This window comes from Cebus imitator, unplaced genomic scaffold (assembly GCF_001604975.1).
Source record: "Cebus imitator isolate Cc_AM_T3 unplaced genomic scaffold, Cebus_imitator-1.0 Scaffold79, whole genome shotgun sequence".
NCBI classification, from domain to species: domain Eukaryota; kingdom Metazoa; phylum Chordata; class Mammalia; order Primates; family Cebidae; genus Cebus; species Cebus imitator.
The window spans coordinates 4,388,811-4,413,074 of record NW_016107394.1 but is presented as its reverse complement, the minus strand read 5'-3'; the positions used below and the strand labels follow the sequence as shown (position 1 = coordinate 4,413,074).

Sequence of the window (24,264 nt, the reverse complement as noted above, 5' to 3'; positions counted from 1 at the left end):
CTGGAGTGCAGTAGTGCAATCTCCGCTCACTGCAATCTCCCCAGCTCCCAGTTCCAGCGATTTTCATCCCTCAGCCACCCGAGTAGCTGGGATTACAGGCTTGCGCCATCATGTCAGCTAATTTTTGTATTTTTGTAGACACGGGGTTTCGCCATGATGGCCAGGCTGGTCTCAAACTTCTGACCTTGCGATCCGCCCTCCTTGGCCTCCCAAAGTGCTGGGATTACAGGCATGAGCCACCACACCCTGGTCCGTACCACCCTCTTTTCTGCTTTACAGTCAAATCTCCTGGAAAGAGCTATCCATTTTCGCTGTCTCACTTTCTGTGTCCCCATTTACTTAGCTGACCAGAATCTGGTCACTCCACTGAAAATGCTCTTACCAAAGCCATCACTAAATCCAATGGACAATTTTCACTTCCTAACTTATTTGGCTTCTCACCAATGTTTGACATTGTTGACCAGTTCCTCGTATCTCTTTCCTTAGCAGCTGAAACGCCATATATTCTTGTGATTTTCCTCTTATCTCTGGAGGCTCCCTCTTGGGCCCCTCTTTTTCTGCTCTTCCCATCAAAAGAAGCTATCATTAAATAGTGCTTACTATGTGCCAAGTGCTATTGTAAGTGCTTAACATATATTAGTCCATTTAATCCTCTACAACCCTATTTGGCTGGTACTATTGTCAGCTTTAGTGATAAGAAAATTGAGGCACTGAGGTTAAATAATTTGCCCAAGGTCACAAAGCTAGTAATTTGGCCTAGGGTTTTACTTTCTGCCCTTCTTTCATTCTATACATGCTCTCTGCGTAACTCTATGGCCCAGTTACTAACCTATTCTTTTTGATTCCAAAATCTCTACCTTTACCTTGGATTTCTCTCCTTAGCTCTAGCTAGATTCACCTATCTTTTGTGATGGACAAAAAATCACTTGGATTTCTCACAGGCTTCTCAAACACAACATGTCTAAAACCCAATTTGTCATTTTTCTATCTCTCCTACAGCCTGCTCCTCCTGTTATATTCCCCTTCTGAGTACCCAGCTGCCCAAGCCAGAAGCATGAGTATCATCCTTTTAATACCAAGAAAGGCTGTCTCCCCTCATCCCCTACCCCCACATACCTTGTCCTCAACCATTACCATACATCGAGGTTTTTTGATGGTTATGCCTCATTAACCTTCATACCTCTCCATCCTCAAGAGCACTACTTTAAATCAGAAAACTGTCATCTCCACCCTAGATGACTGCCATATTTCTCCTCCCTGATGGCTTTGCCTCCAGGTTATTCTCTTCTGATCTATCTTCAATATTGCAGCCAGAGCAATCTTTCTAAAATGCAATTTTGATCATTTCACTCCATCTGCTTAAATATTTTGAGTGGCTCCCCAGTACTCTCAGAATACAATCTAAATTTTTATCCTAGTAGTCAAAGAATAATGTAACTCCTACTTGGCCTTTTTAGTCTTCTATCTAATTTTTCCTATCTTTCACTCTAAGTTGCAGCCATAGAAAACTACCATGGTTCTGCACAAGCATGTTTTCTCTCCTAGCTCTGTCCTTAGTCTCTCATTTCTCCTTTGCCTGGCTATTTCTACTGGGCCTTCTGGCCTCAACTGAGATGTCATAACCTTCACTGTCATAAGTCATAACTGTCTTGACCCCTCACTCTATCCATCCAAAAGCGAAAGATAAGTGCCCCCACCAACAGCTTCCCACACTATTCCTCCTATTAGAGCACTCTTACACTATACCATAACTGCCTGTTCTATGAAAAGGTACACGGGCACATTCACTCTATACTGTATGGTATGTCATAGGTACTCATGAGATATTTACTGAATTAATTTAAATAATTTTGCTCAGTACCTATCAATATATTAGGTGCTCAATATATGTCTAGGGAACTGACCGGAACTCTCACTACAACCCCACGAAGTAGGCATTATTACATCTAATTTAAAGGCAAAGAAACCAAACCTCAAAGAGTTTAATCTGTCTAATGCCACTGGGCTACTTTTTTTTTTTTTTTTTTTTTTTGAGACGGAGTTTCGCTCTTATTACCCAGGCTGGAGTGCAATGGCGCGATCTCAGCTCACCGCAACCTCCACCTCCTGGGTTCAAGCAATTCTCCTGCCTCAGGCTCCTGAGTAGCTGGGATTACAGGCACGCGCCACCATGCCCAGCTAATTTTTTGTAGTTTTAGTAAAGACGGGGTTTCACCATGTTGACCAGGATGGTCTCGATCTCTTGACCTCGTGATCCAACCGCCTTGGCCTCCCAAAGTGCTGGGATTACAGGCTTGAGCCACCGCGCCCGGCCCGCCACTGGGCTATTAAGCAGCAAAACCACAACTCAAGCCTGTGACCACCAATTTCCAAATGTATATGCATTATAGTCCATTACCTCTTTGTGCTGCTAAGGATACAAAAGATTAAAAAAACCTAATCTTAGCTATGGAAGCTCAAGAAAAAGTTGCTTTTGGATGAAAAGTAGAGGGATATCAAATTAGGAATTGTTTTTCGAAGGACAATATTTGAACTGGTTCTTGAAGGATGGGTAGGATTTAGACAAGCAGAGACTCGGTAAGGGAGTTAGAATGGGCACAGCAAACATTTCTGGTGGCAGTGACAGGATAAATATATGAGAAATAGATTTATGGGGAGTCCACCGGGGTTTTCAATATGGGTTGTGGCTGCTATTTTTCACCTTATGATGTACTAATAAAACCAGGCATGTGTCTTACTGCAAGATAAATGGGGTTTTACTAGACTTGGCATTCACTCTTAAGAGGCAGCCACTGTGTAAACATCTTACAAAATCAATTCGTAAAGAAGCCCACAAGGAACATTAAGAAGCTTACTTGCTGCAGTTCTGCAAGTTGCTTTTAAGGATGTCATAGTCAGTATTGAACAGAGGCCCACTGTCCTTTAGCATGGCTTTCTGGATGCTGTACACATGGATGCTGGCAGTCACAGCTAGCTTGGACTTCACTGCTACAAGTCAACAGGAAAAGCAGTCTGTTAATACATAACTGTGGGGACTTTAACAAGAAACCCTTCTGCATTAAAGCATTTGTAATCTGTGGTGGTCCAAAAAACTCAAAAAGGCCAAATAGCCACATATACAGTAAAACATCAACCCTTCTGTCTGCATGGGGATATTATGACAAGGTAGGTGGTGGTGAGTCATTTCTAAGTACAGCACCTGTGAGGGTATCACTCATCCAGTGGACACTCAGTAAATACTAGTTAGTGATTGATGATGACTACAATGATCTTTTTCTTTTTCTTTCAGTCAGAAAAGAGCCTTAAACTATAGCATATAATTAAAGAGGAGTAAGTAATTTCTATCTGAGAATTCAATTTTAGTTTAAAGAAAGCAGCTCTATAATGAAAACACTACTAACTAGGTAAGTCTATGGAGGAAAAACACAAGAGAACAAATGTTAGATTCTGTGAAGGAAGGGATTGTGGCTAACTTATTCCATGTCCCCAGTGCCTAGTATAGAGCTTGGCACATAGTAGATAATCATTACATATCTATAGAATAAAGAAATTTTGCTTTGCTTAACACTGTGGGAATTCAGAAAGTACAAAATGGACAAACACACCCCTCTGTAAACTTCAGAGTTACATTTGGCAAGAAAATATCCCAACCCCATCGGCAGGAGCTCTTTCTTTTTAAAATAGATACATTTTTTGTGTGTCCCTGATGTGGCTGCCCTCCACCCTCCTCAGCCCTAGTCTGTGCAATGGGGCCTGCAGGCCAAGGAGCCTTTATATATGAAGTACAACAGTATAGGTTTTGTCTTGAGATATAGGTCCAAGATCATGAGGACTCTTGACTATTATTAAATTCCTTTGAATTGGGTTTTTAAACAATAGAACAGTAGCACTGATAGTCTTGAAACAGTTAGACAGATTTAATTTAGAAGTTATTTAATTTAGAAGTCTTTCTGACTTCCAGAAAAGCACTCTTTAACTTGCTTCCTAAAAAAACTGCCACTGTCTTTTTACAGTTGATGAGGTAGCTCACAGAGTATTCATAACAGTTTTTGCATGTGTCACGAGTTTTGAAATTCCATGATAAAAGTGCTTTATAAATGTCAGCAGCTATTGGCCCTAAAAATGGGAAGTTAGGCAGATGTAGTATCATATTTTAACATGCTTCAAAAACTACTAATAAAATTAATATTGGGCTATTCAGTTAAATAGCTAAGCATATTATGTGCAGATGTTAGAGGCAGATTTTTTATTGAACCTAAACTGATGCCATAAGAGGAAAAACTTGCTAAGTCACTAAAACACTTACCTTCCAATTTATCCTCTCTCACTACTGCAACCTTGTGGCACTGTAAAAAAATAACACTTTATTAGTGTTTAATGTAAGAATTTGCAGTTTTAGTTTTCTTGTCCCAATAATTCAATTGTGCTTAGATGTGAAATTAGAAAAACACCAGGCACTCCTTAAAATACGTTATAATTTAATAAAGTCAGATTCACTTTTAATTTGCTTACCTTCAAGAAAAAAGAAAAAATAATAATTTGCTTATTTTAAAACAACTCAATAAGGTTAAGGAAAGTGATCTAGTACAGATTTCAGTACCACAACAAAAAAAATACAGCATCTCAAATAAGTGTGAATAAAGGCTTTTTAGTGACTGATTTAATAAGAATTACTGTATAATCACATGAAACCAGATAAAAATTTGATCTGTTCCTCACACCACATACCAAAGTAAATTCTAAACGGATCAGAGATTTAAATGTAAAAAATGAGGCCGGGTATGGTGGCTCACATCTGTAATCCCAACACTTTGTGAAGCTGAGGTGGGTGGATCACCTGAGGTCACGAGTTCGAGACCAGCCTGGCCAACATGATGAAACCCCATCTCTATTAAAAATACAAAAATTAGCTGGGTGTGGTGGCAGTGCCTGTAATCCCAACTACTCAGGAGGCTGAGGCAGGAAAATCGCTTGAACCCGGGAGGCAGAGGTTGCAGTGAGCTGAGATCACGCCACTACACTCCAACCTGGGTGACAGAGTGAGACTCGGTCTCAAAAAAAAAAGAAAATATACATGCACATTAAAACATATGTGAATTCTATAACCTGCTATAACTCAAGAAAGAGAAAACATTTCCTAAGTATAATACAAAATCCAGAAATAACTGAAATAATGTATTAAGAAAACCAACTTTTAGATGAAAAAAAAGAAAACTTTAAGTACAAAAACAAATGATAAAGTGGAAAAAAATCTGCAACTTATATCACAAAGGATTAATACACAACTTCTAAAAATAAAGAAAACAAAGACTAACAACTCTTTAGAAAGTGGGCAAGACAGGCGATGCACAGTGGCTCACGCCTGTAATCCCAGCACTTTGGAAGGCCAAAGTGGGCGGATCACGAGGTCAAGAGATCTAGACCATCTTGGTCAACATGGTGAAACTCTATCTCCACCAAAAATACAAAATTTAGCTGCCCATGGTGGTGCGCACCTGTAGTGCCAGCTTCTTGGGAGGCCACAAATCTCTTAAACCCAGGAGGCAGAAGTTGCAGTGAGCATCACTGCACTCCTGCCTGGTGACAGAGTGAGACTCCATCTCAACAAAACAAAAAAAAAAAANAAAAAAAAAAAAAAAAGAAAGAAACAAAATGGGAAAGAGGTATGAACAGTTCACAGAAAAAGAAAGATTTGAAGGAAGTTTTCACTTTCTATATATTGTTAAACATTTTTTATAATAATCATTCAAAAAATAAAAATTGTTTACAGTAAAAAAAATTCAGGCCAGGCACAGTGGCTCACTTCTGTAATCCTAGCACTTTAAAAGGCCGAGGAGGTAGAACTTAGAAGTTCGAGGCCAGCCTGGGCAACATGACGAAACCCTGTCCCTGCAAAAAATACAAAAATTAGCTGGGCGTGGGGGCAAGCACCTGTAATCCCAGCTACCTGGGGGGCTGAGGCAGGAGGATGGCTTAAACCCAGGAGGTCGAGGCTACAGTCAGCCAAGATTGTGCCACTGCACTCCAGCTTGGGTGACAAAGTGAGACCCTGTCTCAAAAATAAATAAATAAAATTTAAAAAAATAAAAAATTCCATATGAAGCCTTGCCTTTTTTCTTTCTAGACACACTAAAACCTTTAAAAAGAAATTATTAACAGAAGAATTAAAAGAATAAAGCCTGATCGTAATGCTTAATAATTTGTCTTTCCTTAGGAGGATTCCCTTTAAGGAAAAAAAACATGAGTAAGCATCCACATTTGGTCAGTTAATTCTACAGGGTTCCACAGAGCTTCCCAGCAAGGCTATTAGGAGGGCAAGTCCAGGACTCGGAAATCCTCACAACCACTTCAACCACAGCAACCCCATTCTTAATAAATTTTATATACAGGACTCTGGTAAACATTTTGTTTGAAAAAGCATTCTGCTAAAAAAAGATGGGCAGAATTTAAATCCCATCTTACACTTACAAACAGAAGACCTTTTTATAAGCAAGCCATGGCTTAGAATTTTTTAACTGATTATAGGTTACACATCATTTTGAAAAATGATATCCGAAATATGCACTGAGGAATACAATTTGAACTTTCAATGTCAACCAAGAAAACCCTGGACTCTGAAGACCAACCATGAAGACGATCTAAGAATCCTAAATTAAGAGCCCCTGTTATAATGGGTCAGTTTGAGTAAAAATCTACATTATCTTAAAACAAATTCCTTCAGATCCTATTTCAGAAGATCCGTGAACTCAAATTTTAAGAATGTCAACATATGCATTTTTCTTTGATTCTCAAGGGGATCAATGACCAAAAAAATAAAAATCACTGCTTTTATGATTCCCAAGTAAAGGCTTCAATATGACTACATTGAAGGTACTGACATAACTAAAGAAGGAGACAGAAGGTTAGTTAACCCTGTTAACAGAAGAAAATATGACAATCAGCTATAAACTTTGACAGTATCCTTTCAAGGGCTCTACAGTGGCAGAACTCCAGAGGCAGGTTTATCTCTGCAAGTAAATGAGTCACATCTGTATAATTTTGCTTCAGAGACATAAATGACATCTTATTTTACATTTGCAAATATCTTGGTTATCATTTGGCTTGCCAAATAGCTTGCAAACAAGAAAAGAGTATGTTAGCTAGAGAATATAAGGATCTGATCCCACTAGTAGTTTTGTTGCTCCTTGTAAATTACTAAATTGACATTCCAGTTTTATTTTGTATCACCTAAGCTGGAGTGCAGTGGCACAATCATGGCTCACTGCAGCCTTGACCTTACAGGCTCAAGTGATCCTCCCATCTCAGCCTCCTGAGTAGCGGGGACTACAGGCACATGCCACCATGCCCAGCTAATTTTTGTATTTTTTGTAGAGATGGGGTTTCGCTAAGTTGCTTAGGCTGGTCTCAAACTCCTGGGCTCAAGTGATTCTCCCAACCCAGCTTCCCAAAGGACTGGGATTACAAGAGAGAGCCACTGTACACGACCTGACATTTCAGTTTTAAATCTCACATGCTTGGGGACTCAACTGCTAAAAAGGAAAAAAATCCAGTCAATATTTTGACAAATCAGGGCACTGAACTTATGATTCTGAGGGAAAAATCAAAGGAAAGAGGAAAACAGTCGATCTCAGAGAAGGGGCCACCTGACCTTTGAGCCAATTCCCTTGGGGCTTTTTATGCCCAAAAGAACCTTCAGATAGGAAGTCTGAGGAAGTAAGAACAGAGGAGCTACACCTTACTTTTGGGGGGAAGCCGGAGAGGGAGGATTATTAAAGTTCCCAAGGCCCAGTTTGGTGCAGGAGAAGGAACAAGATATCTCAGCAGAGCTTCTGGTCCCCAACAAGGCATGAGAATAACAGAATGATCCCTGTGCCAGACAGGAACATGAAAATAGCTAAGAGAAAAGTTAAGCTGACCTGAGAAAGCTTTACAGTTAGGATGATGAAATCCAGCAGTCACCTGTGTTGCCAGATGACCCGATACCAGGTGGGACTACAAAAAGAAGAGGGAGGAGAATAAAATGTTCCCAGCCTATGCACTGCATCAGCTATGCTCCTGCCAACAACTCCTACCCTTCAAGCACTTAGACATAAGACTACCAAACGAATGTTCAAAATTAAAATGCAGTTCAGTTAAAAAAATTATAATTTTTGAACACTTGTATTTGTGGTGTGAAATTTGAAGAGGTGGAAAATTAAGCACCATTGTTCTCAACATACCTTCAAGAAGAAAAAAGAGGTATAGGAAATAACAGAAGCAGTCTCCTATCATCTGATTGCATAATAATGATACAGTTTCTGCATCACAGCCAAGATATTACCCAAACTTCTCAGTTTTAGATTTAGTCTAAAAATCCAAAATAATCATCACCATCAAATAGCTCTTTAAAACTACTATAACACAGAATCTTAGCTTTTTTTTTTCTCTCCCTTGAAGTATGTTATAATACTCTTCATAACACAAACACATTTAACCTCATTACAAGATTCTGAGAACTTACGGAATGTCCATTCTGAATGAGACTGCCAGACACCAAATAGGTGACATGCAGTTGGGCTCCTGAATTTTCTTTTCGTTTCCTCTCAACATAATCGTACAGCATCCTATTTCAAAAAAAAGAAGGTACAAGTAAGTCATCAGTAAGAGTTTTTACATGATCAACTCTTAACTAATGACTTAAAAGATATATGAAATTTGATAGTCTATCGAATTTTCTGAACAGTAGCATTTTTGTTTGGCCTATGGACAGAGTTAAAAAAAAAAAAAAAGATGGACTTTAGACAGGACATGGGGATTAGAGTCAACTTGTATGGAGCTGACACAGTGACCAGTATATTAACTGAAATAAGATTAATGATAAACCAAGAGGGACTGAACTTGCATTAAAACAATGGCAATGATACATAATGAACAGAACACTGAATTAAGAAGTAGTTTGGTAACTGTCTGAGCTCCGGATAAGTTAATTTTTTTTTTTGAGACGGAGTCTTACTCTGTTGCCCAAGCTGGAGTGAAGTGGCACGATCTTGGCTCACTGCAACAACCTCTGCCTCCCGGGTTCAAGCAATTCTCCTGCCTCAGCCTCCCGAGTAGCTGGGATTACAGGCAATGCACCACCACGTCTGGCTATTTTTTTTGTATTTTTAGTAGAGATGGGGTTTCACTATATTGGCCATGCTGGTCTTAAACTCCTGACCTTGTGATCTGCCCAGTTCGCCCTCCCAAAGTGCTGGGATTACAGGCATGAGCCACCCTGCCTGGCCTTCTAGGCCTCTTAATTCCCAAGGTATAAATAGGAGGGTTATACTAAACTAGTGATTCTTTTAACCTGGAATTCAGGTGGCCATCTATAACCCTCCAACCCTAAAGTTTCAGCAAATGTTTATGTGCTTTTTTGGGAGGAGATGGGTGAGGGTTTTCAATTGATTCTGAAAAATGAATTACTTCAAAACATTAAGTACTACTAAGTATATGATCACAACTGTCCAGCTCTGAAATTCTAATTTTATGATTACTTAGATTTAATGCTAGTTTGGAATTGCAGAATCTAACAGCTGACTCACATTGCCCAGTATTCAGAATAATTCATTAACCTGAGATAGTCAAATACTAAATGCAGAAATAATGTTGCTTTTAGTAAAATCTCTAAATTCATGTTTACCCAATGACCCAGCAAGTATCAGACATTGGCTCCCTTCAATAATCTAATTTAAAAACACCAAAAAGAGACATAACATTTGTGTCTTTTATTTCGAGAAACATTTGCAGTCTCTCTATAATATCATACTTCTGCCAAGCACAGCTAGAAACTAAAAAATCCCAGAGCAGTTCAACCTACATTGCTGTTCACTCTCTTCTTGAAGAGCTTCCCCTCTCAGCTTCCATAAAACCATGCTCCCCTAAGTCTCCTGCTATCCCTCTCACTGCTTCTGCTTCACTTTCTGAATAGACTTCTCTACCTCCTCCCTCTCCTTAACTGTTGGTGTTCCTGTCTTCAGCTACCTTTCCTCTATGTATTAGAGTGACTGACTATCCCAGTCTGCCTGGGTCTGAGGGGTTTCTTGGGATGTGGAACTTTAAGTGACAAAACTGACAGTCCTGGTCAAACCCAGGGTGGCTGATCACCCTACTACATATTCTCCTTGGTTTATTTCATCCACCCCTGACAACAACATCATTTGCTCAAACCACCCAAGCCAGAAATCTGGGAGTCATTATCCTTCAGTTCTTCCTATCCAGTGAGTTGCCAGGTCGCATCAGCTCTCCTTCCCAAGTAATTCTTGATTCCATGCCTTCCAAATGAATCTCCTGACTAGACTATTTCAATTCCAAGTATCAATTCCTCTTCTCCTCCCCACTTCATCTTCATTATCCATGATGCTGCCAGAGTGAAGTTTAAAAAACGCAAATCAATTCATTCAGTCAACAAAGCTTTACGGAGTGGCTACTTTATGTTCTATGCCTTGGGAAAGAACAGTGAATAAAGCAAAGTTCCTACCCTCTTAGAGCTTACATTCTAGAAATGAGGCACACAATAAACATATATAATCTCAGATGACAGTAAGTCTATGGAAACAAAATTAAGTAAGGTAAGGAGGACAGAGGGTACCTGAGAGAGAGGTTTTGCTGTTTTACATAAGGTGATTAGGGAAGGCCTCATTAGCAGAACCCTGCAGGAAGGGAGAGAGCCAGCACAGTGGGTATCTTGGGACAGAATGTTCTAGGCAGATGGTCCAGCAAATGCCAAGGTTCTGGGGCAGGAATGTCAGTGAGGTCCAAGGAACAGAAAGGAGGCCACTGTGCTGCAGTGGAATAAGGACAGTAGTAGGAAAGAGAGGGCAATGCCAGGTACACAGGGCTTTATGGCTACCACAGGACTTTAAGAAGCCATTAAAAAGTTGTGAGCAGAGGTAATGTGATCTCACCTTCCAGAGGGATCCCTGACTGCTGTGTGGACAATATACTGTAGAGGGGCAAGGGAGAAAGCAAGGAGACCAGTTAGGGGGCTATTGCAATAACCCAGCCTAGAGATGATTGGTGGCTCAGTCTGGGGTGGTAGCAGTGCAGGCAGCAATTGGTGGATGAATTCTGGGCATATTTTAAAGAGAGGAACAACAGGATTTGCTGATATACTGTGGTGAGGTTAAGAGAAAGAAAAGTCAAAAATCACTGGACTACGCAAGTTAAAGAATGAAGCTGTAATTCACTGAGATGGGGGAAAAGCAGGAAAAGCAGCTGTTGAAGGGAGAAGTCAGGAGTTAGGTTTTGGGGCATGTTAAAGGTGCAATGCCTATTAGTCACTGTTGATGTTGAAAAGGTCGCTGGCGAGTCTTGTCTGAAGTATAAGTCCTTGTTACAAAGCTTGCAGTAGCTTCTCATCCCCTAAGGATCAGCTTCAAATCTCTAGCAATGATAGGTAAGACCCTTCTTGTTCTGGGCCCTGTATCTCTGACCATTCTCCATCATGCCTACACTACTTTCATCCTTATGAAACATTCTACAATTCTGTTTATTCCTTTGTATATGCCCCTCCTTCTGCCTAGAAGGCTCTTCTCAGGCCTCATCTACCTAATTTCTCATCAAGACAGCAGCCCAGTTATAACCTCCTCTATGAAGTACAAACCTTTCCCCAACACCATCAGGTCACCAGCAAACTCTAATTTTTTTTTTTTTTTTAAGAGATATGGTCTCACTCTATTGCCCAGGCTGGAGTGCAGTGGCAGAGCTCACTGTAACCTTAAATTCCTGTGCTCAAGTCATCCTCCTTCCTCAGCCTCCTAAGTAGACAGGACCACAGGTGCACACTACCATGCCTGGCAATTTTATTTTATTTATTTTTTTTTTTTCTGATAGAGACAGGCTCTTGTTATATCTCCTAGCCTGGCCTCAAACCCCTGGGCTCAAGCGATCCTCCTGCCTTGGCCTCCCAAGATGCTGGGATTACAGGAGTGAGCCATCATGCCTAGACAATGAGCCTCTGCCTTCTAAGCGCTACCAAAACTTGTCCCATATCTATTATTACAACACCTATCACCCTGTATTCTAACTACTTATTTTACATATGAGCCATCCCCTCCAGACTGTTAACTCCTTGAGTACAAAAGGTGTCCTATTCAGGATTTTTGTTGATTCCTCCTCCTTGCCCTCTGTTTCTTTCCATTGTAATGACTGTGTTAGAAGGACAGATGAGCTAACAGATCACGAACATTCTAGTTTGGACCATGCTAAAAGAAGACAGGATAGGCAGGTACCATGCCCAAGATGCTCTCAAGCTTGCTAGCCAAATGTACTATCTTTTATCCATAACTAATAGCCCTGCCCATATCATCTGTCATTATCCTCTATTCACGTGTCTCCCCAAGTCAACCCCAATTCTTCTCTCTTATATTATTAACATAAAGTTCAAAGCAAACTCTTATTTTAGAAGAGAATTCCTGCAGCCAGGCACAGTGGCTCACACCTATAATCCCAGCACTTTGGGAAGCCGAGGTGAGTGGATCACCTGAGGTCAGGAGTTCAAGACCAGCCTGACCAACATGCAGAAACCCGTTCTCTACTAAAAATGCAAAATTAACTGGGCATAGTGGCACACACCTGTAATCCCAGCCTGAGGCAAGAGAATCACTTGAGCCCGGGAGGCAGAGGTTTCAGTGCGCTGAGATCACACCACCGCACTCCAGCCTGGGCAACAAGAGCGAAACTCTGTCTCAAAAAAAAAAAAAAAAAAAAGAATTCCTACCTACTTTTTGAGTCTTTAAAACATTTTTTATTTAATTTAAGCCAAACTTTTTTTGTGTGTATGGAGATGGAGTCTCATGCCCAGCTAATTTTTTTGTATTTTAGTAGAGACGGGGTTTCACCATGTTGCCTAGGCTGGTCTTGAACTCCTGAGCCCAAGCAATCCGCCTGCCTCAGCCTCCCAAAATGCTAGAATTACAAGTGTGAGCCACCATGCGTAGGCTGAACCAATTATTTTTTAATAAACAAAATGTAAAATATTCTTAAATAAGAATGACAACAGGCCAGGCGCGATGGCTCACGCCTGTAATCCCAGCACTCTGGGAGGCCCAGGCGGGCAGCTGAGGTCAGGAGTTTGAGACCAGCCTGACCAACATGGTGAAACCCCCGTCTCTACTAAAAATACAAAAAATTAGCCAGGCATGGTGGTGCATGCCTGTAGTCCCAGCTACTTGGGAGGCTGTGGTAGGAGAACTGCTTTAACCTAGCAAGTGGAGGTTGCACTGAGCTGAGGTCACGCCATTGCACCTCAGCCTGGGCGAGAGAGTGAGACACCATCTCAAAAAAAAAAAAAAAGAGTTAATATAGGCAAAAAAAAAAAAAAAAAAAAAAAAAAGAATGACAACATACATGACTTCTTACAATATGTACTTTCTACACATATGATTAATTATAGCTTCTCATTTTAATCCATTAATCTTTTCTCCTGATCAGTTCCACCCATAATTTTCCCCAGGATGAGTATAGTGTGTTGTCCATACTGGTTTCTCTAACCCAATTTAATTCCTTCACAGCATTTTCACAATTTCAAATTATCTTGTTTAAATCAATCAAGAGAGGGACCCCATCTGTCAGGTTTACCGTTGTATGACATAGCCTGAAATCATGCTAAAAAACAGTGTGAGGTGCGGCGCGGGAGCTCCCACCTATAATCCCAGCACTTCAGGAGGCCAAGGCAGGAGAATCAAGGCCGAGGTCAGGAGATCAAGACCACCCTGGTCAACATGGTGAAACCCCGTCTCTACTAAAAATGCAAAAATTAGCATGGCATGGTGGCATGCGCCTGTGGTCCCAGCTACTCGGGAGGCTAAGGAACAAGAATTGCTTGAACCTGGGAATCAGCGGTTGTAGTGAGCCAAGATCATACCATTGCACTCCAGCCTGGACGATAGAGCAAGATCATGTCTCAAAAACAAAACAACCCCAGTATGAATTGAAAAAACACTTCTTGAATGAATCCAAGTAAATCATTAACAACCATGCCCAGTCACTGCCCTTAGTGCCAAGAGTGATGAAAGCTTCCACTATACGTAAGAACAAAACAAAAAAGGGTACAAGAGAATCTCTAAATCTGTTTTCTCATGTTAGTAGAAAGTTGATAACACCCATCATAATGGATTGTTATCAAAATTGTGTAAGAGAAATGTTTGTGAAGATATCATAGTGAGGCCGAGCATGGTGGCTCATGCCTATAATCCCAGCATTTTGGGAGGCTGAGGCAGGAAAACTGGTTGAGCCCAGGGGTTCAAGACCAGGTTGATCAACACAGCAAGATCCCAGCTCTATGAAATAAAAAAAAAAATCAACTAGCATGGTGGCGAATACCTGTAGTCCCAGCCACTCAGAAGTCTGAGCCCTGGAGGTCAAGGCCACAAGAAGCCATGTTTGAACCACTGCACTCCAGCCTTGGTGATAGAGTGAGACTCTATCTCAAAACAAACAAACAAACAAACATAAACCATAGTGCTTAGTATTCATTCAGTAAATATGCATTGGCATTCATTGTGTGCCTGACACTGAAGACACATTAATTGTGGCATATTGTATTTTCCAAAGATGGCTGAGACAGCATCTTCCACTCCATATGTTCTACATTCTCTCATTGAGAAGTAGAGTCCACCCCTTGAATCTGGTAGAGCCAGCAATTCAATGCTTGACTTCTGAGGCTAGTCAGAAAAGGCAGCAGGCTCTACATTGTGCTAGAACACAAGCTTTTGGAGCCCTGTGCTGCTATGTAAGAAGTCCAAATACCTGGAGACACCATGCTGTGAGGAAGCCCAGGCCACACAGACCACATACAAGCACTCCAGTCCATTGCCCCAGCTAAAGTCCCAGCAGATGGCCAGAATCAACTGCCAGACATGTGCATAAAGGTGCCTAGAGATGACCAGGTTCCAATTATTAAGACTTTCCGGCCGGGCGCGGTGGCTCACGCCTATAATCCCAGCATTTTGGGAGGCCGAGGCGGGTGGATCACGAGTTCAAGAGATCAAGACCATCCTGGTCAACATGGTGAAACCCTGTCTCTACAAACATACAAAAAAATTAGCCAAGCATGGTGGCATGCGCATGCAGTCCTAGCTATTCAGGAGGCTGAGGCAGGAGAATTGCTTGAACCCAGGAGACAGAGGTTGCAGTGAGCCGAGATCGTGCCATTGCACTCCAGCCTGGGTAACAAGACGAAGCTCCATCTCAAAAAAAAAAAAAAAGACTTCCCAGCAGGGTTGCCAGACATCATGAACAGACATAAGCCATTCCCACTGTGCCCTATCCAAATTCCAAACCAAAAGAATCTATGTGCATAATAAAATGATGTTTCCAGGCATTACATTTTGGGGTGACTTCTGACATGGCAATAGTAATCAGAACAGTGATGAGCCTGACAAATTTCCTGCCTTCATAGAGTTTATATTCCAGGGGAAAGATATAATAAGGAAAGAAAACGCAAAACGATGATACGAATTAAAAATGCTGAGATACCTGTATACCCATGTGCAAAAAAATGACGCTGGACCCTTTCCTTATACCATAAACAAAAAATTAAATCCAAGTGATTCCTAGAAGATATAGTCAGTATTTATACATTTCAGTGATTCAGTGAAAAATTAGCTTCAATTAACACCTAATCTGAAAGCTTTAGTATAGTCTTACTGTAGGGACTAAAGCATTTCTTTCTTTTTTTTCTTTCTTTCCTTCCTTTTCTCTCTCTCTTTTAGAGACAGGGTCTTGCTCTATCACCTAGATGTGATCATAGCTCACCGCAGCCTTGAACACCTGGGCTCAGGCAATCCTCCTGCCTCAGCCTTGCGAGTAGCTAAGACTACTGGTGCACACCACCACCTGTGGATCATGTTTGAAAAAAACTTTTTGTAAGGATGAGGGTCTTGCTATTTTGCCCAGGCTCATCTTGAACTCCTGGGCTTGAGCAATCCTCCCACCTCAGCCTCCTCAAGTGCTGGGACTACACAACTGAGCCACCACACCCAGCCAACTGAAGCATTTCTAATGTTAACAAGTACATGTCCAGGTGAAGCGGCTCATGCCTGCAATCCCAGCACTTTGGAGGGCCAAGGTAGGAGGATGGCTTCAGCCCAGGAGTTCAAGACCAGCCTGTGCAACACAGCAAAACCCCAACTCTAAAAAAAAATACAAAAAGTAGCTAGGTGTGGTGGCATGCACTTGTAGGTCCAGCTAGTAGGGAGGCTGAGGAGGGAGAACCACTTGAGCCTGGGAGGCTGAAGTTGCAGTGAGCCAAAACTGCACCACCACACTTCTGCCTGGGCAGCAGAGTGAAACCCTGTCTCAAAATAATAGTAGTAATAATGATGTTAACAAGCACGTGATCTGTAAAAAACTTAAATGTAGTGATAATGATTTTTTAATACTCCAAGTGAATTATACAATTAAATATAAGTGCAAAAACTAAAAAAAAAAAAATCTTAGGAAAAAAAGCACAGGAGTAAATCTTTACGACCCTGGGTTAGGCAAAGCCTTCTTAGATACTATGTCAGCAGCACAAGCAACACATAAAAAAGAAAACACAGCAAGGATACGGAAAAAAGAGAATGCTTATATACTGTTGGTGGGAATGTAAATTAATACAGCCATTATGTAAAACAGTATGGAGGTTCCTCAAAGTATCAAAAATAGAAATACCATATGATCCAGCAGCTCCACTACTGGATATATATCCAAAGGAAATGAAATCAGTATGTCACAGATATTTGCACTCACATGTTTATTTCAACACTATTTACAATAGCCAAGATATAGAATCAACCTGTGTCCATTAATGGATACATGGATAAAGGAAATATAGGGTATATGCACAATGGACTACTATTCAGGCATAAAAATGAATAAAATCCTATCATTTGCAACAAAATGAATGAACCTAGAAGAGATTATGTTAAGTGAAATAGGCCAGACACAGACAAATACCACATGATCTCACTCATTTGTGGAATCTGTAAAAGTTAATCTCACAGAAGTGAAAAGCAGAATTTTCTTTCCATAGACTGAGGTGGCTGGGAGAGGGGAAATAGGGAGATGTTGGTCAAAGGATATATAATTACAGTTAGACTGGAATAAGTTCAAGAGCTCTACTGTACAGCATGATGACTATATTTAATGAGGATATATTTTTGAAAAATGCAAAGATGGTAGACATTAAATGTTCTCACCACCAAAATAACGGTGTAATACATTTATTAGCTAGATTGAGCTATTCCACAATGTATATATACTTCAAAACATAATGTTGTACACAATAAATACATACAATTTTTATTTGTCAATGTAAAAAAATCTTGGCTGGGCATGGTGGCTCACGTCTGTAATCCCAGCACTTTGGGAGGCCGAGGCAGGCAGATCCAAGATCCACTTGAGGTCAGGAGTTCGAGACCAGCCTGGCTAGCATGGTGAAACCCCATCTCTACCAAAAATAAAAAAAAATTAGCTGGGTATGGTGGCATATGCCTGTAGTCCCAGCTACCTGGGAGGCTAAGGCAGTAGAATGGCTTGAACCCAGGAGGCGGTGGGTACAGTGAGCCAAGATTGTACCACTGCACTCCAGCCTGGGCAACAGAGCAAGACTCTATCTCAAAAAAAAAAAAAAAATTTAGGCTGGGAACAATGGTTCACATCTGTAATCCCAGCACTTTGGGAGGCTGAGGCGGGGGATCACTTGAAGTCAGGAGTTTGAGGCCAGCCTGGGCATCATAGTGAGACCTTGTCTCTACTAAAGAAAATAATAAGGTTAAAAAATTTTTTATCCTTTTAAAATTTAAACTTAAAAAAGCACAAGCAACAAAAGAAAAAATAAATAAATTGGACTTCCTCAGCTATAAAAACTTCCATGGGCCAGACATGGTGGTTCATGTCTGTAACCCTAGCACTTTGGGTGGCCAAGGCGGGCGGGTCACTTGAACCTAAGAGTTCAAGACCAGCCTGGGAAACATGGCGACACCCCATCTCTACAAAAAACTTAAAAAAATTAGCCGAGTGTGGTAGCACATGCCTGTAGTCCCAGCTACTCAGGAGGCTGAGGTGGGAAAATCACCTGAGTCCAAGGAAGACGAGGCTGCAGTGGGCTGAGATCACACCACTGCACTCCAGCTTGGACAACAGAGTGAGATCCTGTCTCAAACAACAACTACAAACGTCTGTGGGTCAAAGCACACCATCAAGAAAGTACAAAGACAATCCGCAGAATAGGAGAAAATTTTTGCAAATCGTATATTGATCAGATTCTTATATTTAGAATATATAAAAAATGCTTAAAACAACCACCAAAATACCCAATGACAAAATGGGCAAAAGTTTTGAATATCTATTTCTCCAAAGATATACAAATAGCCAATAAGCATATGAAAAGATATTCAGCGTCATTAGTCATTAGGCAAATGCAAGTCAACATCATTTATGAGATACCACCTCATATCCACTAGGATGTCTAAAATAAGACATAATAAAAAATTTTAGCCAGGTGTGGTAATATATACCTGTAGTCCCAGCTACTTGGGAGGCTGAGGTGGAAAGATCCTTGAGTTCAAATCCAGCCTGGGCAACATAATAAAACCCCATCTTAAAAAAAAAAAAAAAAAGAGTTCATCCATGAGAAATCTGAGGGGAAAAAAAAAAAGTGCTGTTGACCAGAATGCGGAGAAACTGAAATCCTCATACACTGTTAGGACTGTAAGACAGTGTAGCCATTTTGAAAAACAGTTTGTCAGTTCCTCAAAATGTTAAATACAGAATTATTCCATGACCCAACAATTCCAATCCTAGGTATAGATACTGATATGGTTTGGCTGTGTCCCCACCCAAATCTCAACTTGAATTGTAACAATCCCTACATGTCAAAGACAGGACCAGGTGAGGATAACTGAATCATGGGGACAGTTCCCCAATGCTCTTCTCATGATAGTGAGTTCTCATGAGATCTGACAGTTTTATAAGCGGATTCCCCCTTCACTCAACACTCATTCTCTCTCCTGCCACCCTGTGAAGATATGCCTTCTGCCAAGTCTCCAGAGGCTTTGCCAGCCATGAGGAACTCAATTAAATCTCTTGTCTTTATAAATTCAGTCTCAGGTATTTCTTCATAACAGAATGAGAATGGACTAATACATATACCCAGGATAACTGAAAGTATATGTTCATATAAACACTGATACACAAATGTTCATAACAGCATCATTCATAGCAGTCAAAATATGGAAATGACCCAAATGTCCATTAATGATGAATAAATAAACATAATTTGTTATATCCATATTACAGACTGAATCATGTCTCCAAAAAGACATGTTGAAGCCCTAACCCCCCAATACCTTAAAATGTGACCTTAGTTAGAAATAGTTATTGCACGGCCGGGCACAATGGCTCAAGCCTGTAATCCCAGGACTTTGGGAGGCCGAGGCGGGTGGATCATGAGGTCAGGAATTCGAGACCAGCCTGATCAACATGGTGAAACCTCGTCTCTACTAAAAATACAAAAATTAGCTGGGCATGGTGGCACACGCCTGTAATCCCAGCTACTCAGGAGGCTGAGGCAGGAGAATTCCCTGAACCTGGGAGGCAGAGGTTGCAGTGAGCCAAGATCATGCCACTGCACTCCAGCCTGGGTGACAGAGTGAGACTTCATCTCAAAAAAAAAAAAAAAAAAGAAAGAAAGAAAGAAATACTTATTGCACATGTAATTAGTTAAGACAAGGTCATATTAGAGTAGAGTGGATGCGTAATTCAGTATGGCCAGTGTTCATATAAGATGGCCATGGAAAGATACAGATACACAGGGAGATACCATGACAACGAAGGCAGAGATTGGCACCATACAGCTACAAGCCAAGAAATGCCAATGATTGCCAGCAAACCACCAAAGGTGGGAAAAGGCAAGGAATAAGATTCTTTCCTGTAGATTTCAGAGGGAGCACAGCCCAGCCAACACCTTGCTTTTGACTTCTAGTCTCCAGTACTGTAAGATATTAAATACTTGTTGCTTTCAGTCACCCATTTGAAGTACAGTGTTATGGCAGCCCTTGGAAACTAATAAAATGTATAATGGGATATTATTTAGCCATAAGAACAAATTAAGTACTGAAAAAAAAAAAAATAGACATTACAAGACTATATATGATTCCATTTACACAAAATGTCCAGAATAGGCAAATCTATAGATAGAATGATTAGCAGTTGTCTAGGGCTGCGAGGGTTGGGGAGAAATGGTAAGTGACTGACAGTAGGTACGACTCTGTGAATATGCTAAAAGCCACTTAATTATACACCTTAATGGGCGAATTATATCTCAATAAATCTTTTTTAAGGGAGAATTACTAAAGAAATTAACAGAATAATATGACAGAGTTAGGAAGGGGTGGAGATACTTAAAATAGAGGATCAGTAAGACTCCTTACAAGTGGTATCATATAAAATCTGAGCTGAAATCTGAAGGATAAGGACAGCTGAAAGAGCAGAAGGATCCTAGAGTGAGAAAACAAGCTTGATATATTCGGACAACAGAAAGGCAAATATGTCTAGAATATAAGTGAGGTAGAAAGTGGTATGGGATGAAGTTGGGTAGATAGGCAGGAGCTAGACAGTGCATTAACGCTACAAAAATGATAGGCAATCAGGGTAGCTACAGTATAATTGCAGGCATCTTCATTTCACATTTAGTGACTCTAGTCCACAGTATGCATTTTTAAATCCCAATAGGCTTAGTAATAAATAGTTGCCTAATTTGACATTTAAACATCTATAACCACAATGAACAATAACTCACAGGTGTCCATTCCCAAAGTTTCCTGAATTTCTTGGGTTTGGGTCAGGACTGGTCTTGGGCAATTTTAGTAAAAACCAGTTCCAATATATCCCTAAGCTAAGACTTTCAGGTTTGAAAGCCTAAACATCACCGCCAAAATCAGACTCCTAAACCTGTCTAACACTAACCAGATAAAGTCAAATCAACCCATTCTAGAGACCAGGAACTTTCTAAGACTTATGGAATGTTCTTATGACCCAAAGAAAGTTTTCTATGACTCTTCCAGGCACCGTGGCTCGTGACTGTAATCCCAGCACTTTGGGAGGCTTTGGCAGACAGATCACTTGAGGTCAGGAGTTTGAGACCAGCATGGCCAACATAGTGAAATCCCATCTCTGCTAAAAATATAAAAATTAGCTGGGTATGGTGGTGGACACCTGTATTCCCAGATACTCGGGAGTCTGAGGTAGGAGAACCTCTTGAACCTGGGAGGCAGAGGTTACAGTGAGCCAAGATCGCGCCTCTGCACTCCAGCCTGTGTGACAGAGCCAGGCTCTGTCTCAAAAAAAAAAAAAAAAGAAAACGAAAGTTCCTGTGACTCAAAGAATAGAGAAAACTCAGACCATCCTTAGGAATGAAACAAACTACATGAACATTTAACCCAATATTTGTGTCCTCAACCTGTTCACCAATTCCCCTCTTGGGATACACATGATACTGTACCTATGCAGGTCAAAAAATTCTAAAGTTAATTCAAATGCTTGCCTTTTCCCCTCTGATCTCAAGTTGGATCACAGGTTTCAGTAAGAAAAAGTGATATGGCAAAATTCAAGAACAACAATGTTCTGCACCATCCTAAACATACTCTTTTTAGTTTTACTTAAATAGTTCTCCAATGTCTTATATTGTCATACAGCTTGTGTCAAACACCTGTTGACCTCATTATGGAAGCATTTCAATAACATCCAAAACTGGGCCTAAGGAGAACATGTGAAAACACAGTGAAGATGTAAGAAACAAACATACAAATCTGAGATGTAAACCGAACTGGGCAGTCCATTTAACGAATCTGAATTAACAAAGAGATGTTAACCAGACCCAAGGCTGCAAATAAATCCAGTAAATTTACCATCACACATTTGTATATTTAGGTTGGTTCAAAAGTAATGGCAAAAATGATGATTACTTTTGCGCCAACCTAATACAAGTCCACCAATCTTTCAAACGATACAAAAAGTAGTAAAACCAGTATTATTTTCATTTACCCAGAAAATCAGTTCGGCCTAGAGGCTATCTGTAGAGTTAAAAGCAAAGCATAATAAAAAACAGCAAAAAAACCTCAAATGTGATTAAAATTGGTAGTAAATTGGACTTACTGTTTGGCCTGGTTTACATGAACCCCTAGTGTATAGCTCAGCCATTTGTACGTCACCTGTAAAAAGAAGAAATTTTTTTAAATGTTTTATTAGACGACTCCAGAGTGCAGATCAGTCCTGAGGGCCTGTTCCTAAAGATTCCTATTCTTAGATAATTATGCCTCATAAATTACAATAAAGGCCACTGCAGTTTTGCCAAGAACCATCTATGTAGGTAAGCAGGACCAAGTTATTTATCTTAAAAATGCTAAGCGGTTTGTTTCATGAACTAGTGAAAAATAATCTAAAAAGACAGACTAAACATATGTAACAGAAAAAGCTCTCATTTTCCTCACATTCCTCGTTTTACTTAGGTCCTTTCCTCATGGATGCCTTTTTTTGGAGCCACCAGCCAAAGCTATCCTAAAAACTCACCCAGAAGCTAGGTGACTTTGAAGTGTGATGTCTCAGAAACTTCTAAAGAAAGTTGCAGCCATGTAAACATTAAAGGGCGCAGGTGGTACAGGTGTCAGGAAATGAATGAACAAAATGGGTAAATATTTTTATAAGAGATTGAACTGGGAACTACCAGCACCAAGCCTTCATCTTTCCTAGACCTAGGATGCCTGCACTCCCTTCTCTCAAAGTCTCTTCCAATTCTAAATGCCAAGCTTCCAATAGTTGTAAGACTTGGACAGGTTAGGCAAGGGCAGTGTTAATGTAGAAGGAAGCAGAAGTAACAAAACAGACCTAGGCTGAAAAACTGCCTACCCCTACCAACAGCAAATAAACAAGTTACTTGGCCCCTCAGTTCCATTTCCTCCTCTCGGGATACCACCATTGACCTGGGATGGGTTGCAGGGAGGTCACTGTAAAGATTAAAGTGCCTTGGCACACAGCAGGCCCTCAATCATCAGTTTGCAAAGCGCACTCACTTCCATCATCTCGCTCGATCTTTACCTCACCCCTGTGAGGCGGGTCAAGCCTCTACCAACGCTTAAATTTCCAGGAAGAGGAAACAGTATCTGGAGGTTACACCGCTTGTAACTTAACACAGTTAAGATACGATTTCCTCAACTGTAAACCTGAAACTTTAAACGCCAACCACCTTAAAAGATAGGTGTAGGGACGCCTTAGAAATACTCTCAGTCCACGGCCCTCCCTCCGCGCCCGGTCTCGGCGGCTCCAGCCCCAGGCTCTGTTTCCCGTACTCCCACCCAAGGGACGCGGACTTCCGTGTGTGCCGAAGGACCTCCCCGGCTAGTCCTCGCTCGCCCCGGGGCACAGAGCTCGCCCGGGTCCCCTCAGGGGGACCTGTCTGCCCCTGGTCTCCACGAAGCCACAAGCAGAGAGGGAATCAAGGTCCCGCCGCCCTGGCCGGGCCCAGGACCCCGGTCGCACGCCCGCGTTCCCCAGTCATAGCTGCTCACGATCTTGTTTTGGTCCGTGACGAACTCGTCTATATTTTCCAGATAAAGCTGGTCCGCCATGGTGCTGCAGCGCCGGGACCCGCCTCTAGCCCCTCTCTCAACCACCGCCACAGCTCCCGCCGGCGGGAAACGTCTTTGCTCCCTCCCAGGTCTCGGGTCGTTTCCCCGGCAACGGAGGCGACGCACTACGGCGGCCTCGGAGGGTCAAACTAGTCACGGAGACGGCGCAGGCTGAAGTAGGCTGAGCAAGTAGCAAATACGCAACTGAGGGGCCTCCTGGCTGGTTTTTTCCTATACCTACGTACCTATGATAAAGTTTAATTTATAAATTAGGCAAAATGAGAGATTAACAAAAATAATTAACGATAAAATAGAACAATTATTATGAAACACTGTAATAAACATTAGTGAATATGATCCCTCTCTCAACATATGTTATTGGTTTTATTTCCCTACCGAGATTGTCCGCGGGTGACTGAAATCGGGAAAGCCCCGATACAGGGGAGAGTACTGAAAACAAGTAATTTTAGTAGTGCTGCCAACTGGGGAAAAGTACTGCCTGTTATAACCCCTCAGAGTTGAGAAATTAAGGAGGGTTTTTCGGGAGGGGATGAGAGAGGGGGAGTGTTTCGGATAGGAGGCAGGAGCATTTGCTGCTGGAAAAGAGTTCATTATATCGCTGGAACGTTGGAAGAGG

The 24,264-nt window shown here is 41.2% G+C and overlaps 1 protein-coding gene across 2 annotated transcripts in view; it reads right to left on the bottom strand.

The window, feature by feature from the left end:
- POLD3 (DNA polymerase delta 3, accessory subunit) overlaps positions 1-23,753 on the bottom strand; it is a 47,961-nt gene extending 24,208 nt beyond the window's left edge. The window contains exons 1-5 of one of the 2 annotated variants that reach the window (XM_017532986.2): positions 23,568-23,751; positions 22,159-22,214; positions 8,501-8,603; positions 4,307-4,346; positions 2,856-2,988 (exon numbers count right to left, since the gene is read on the bottom strand). In XM_017532986.2, coding sequence (XP_017388475.1) covers positions 2,856-2,988; positions 4,307-4,346; positions 8,501-8,603; positions 22,159-22,214; positions 23,568-23,627 — 392 coding nt within the window. In that variant the 5' untranslated portion in view covers positions 23,628-23,751. Of the gene's footprint in view, positions 1-2,855; positions 2,989-4,306; positions 4,347-8,500; positions 8,604-22,158; positions 22,215-23,567 lie in introns of both variants that reach the window. The other variant, XM_037740129.1, reaches the window with a different exon arrangement.
- Between the last annotated feature and the right edge of the window lie 511 nt (positions 23,754-24,264).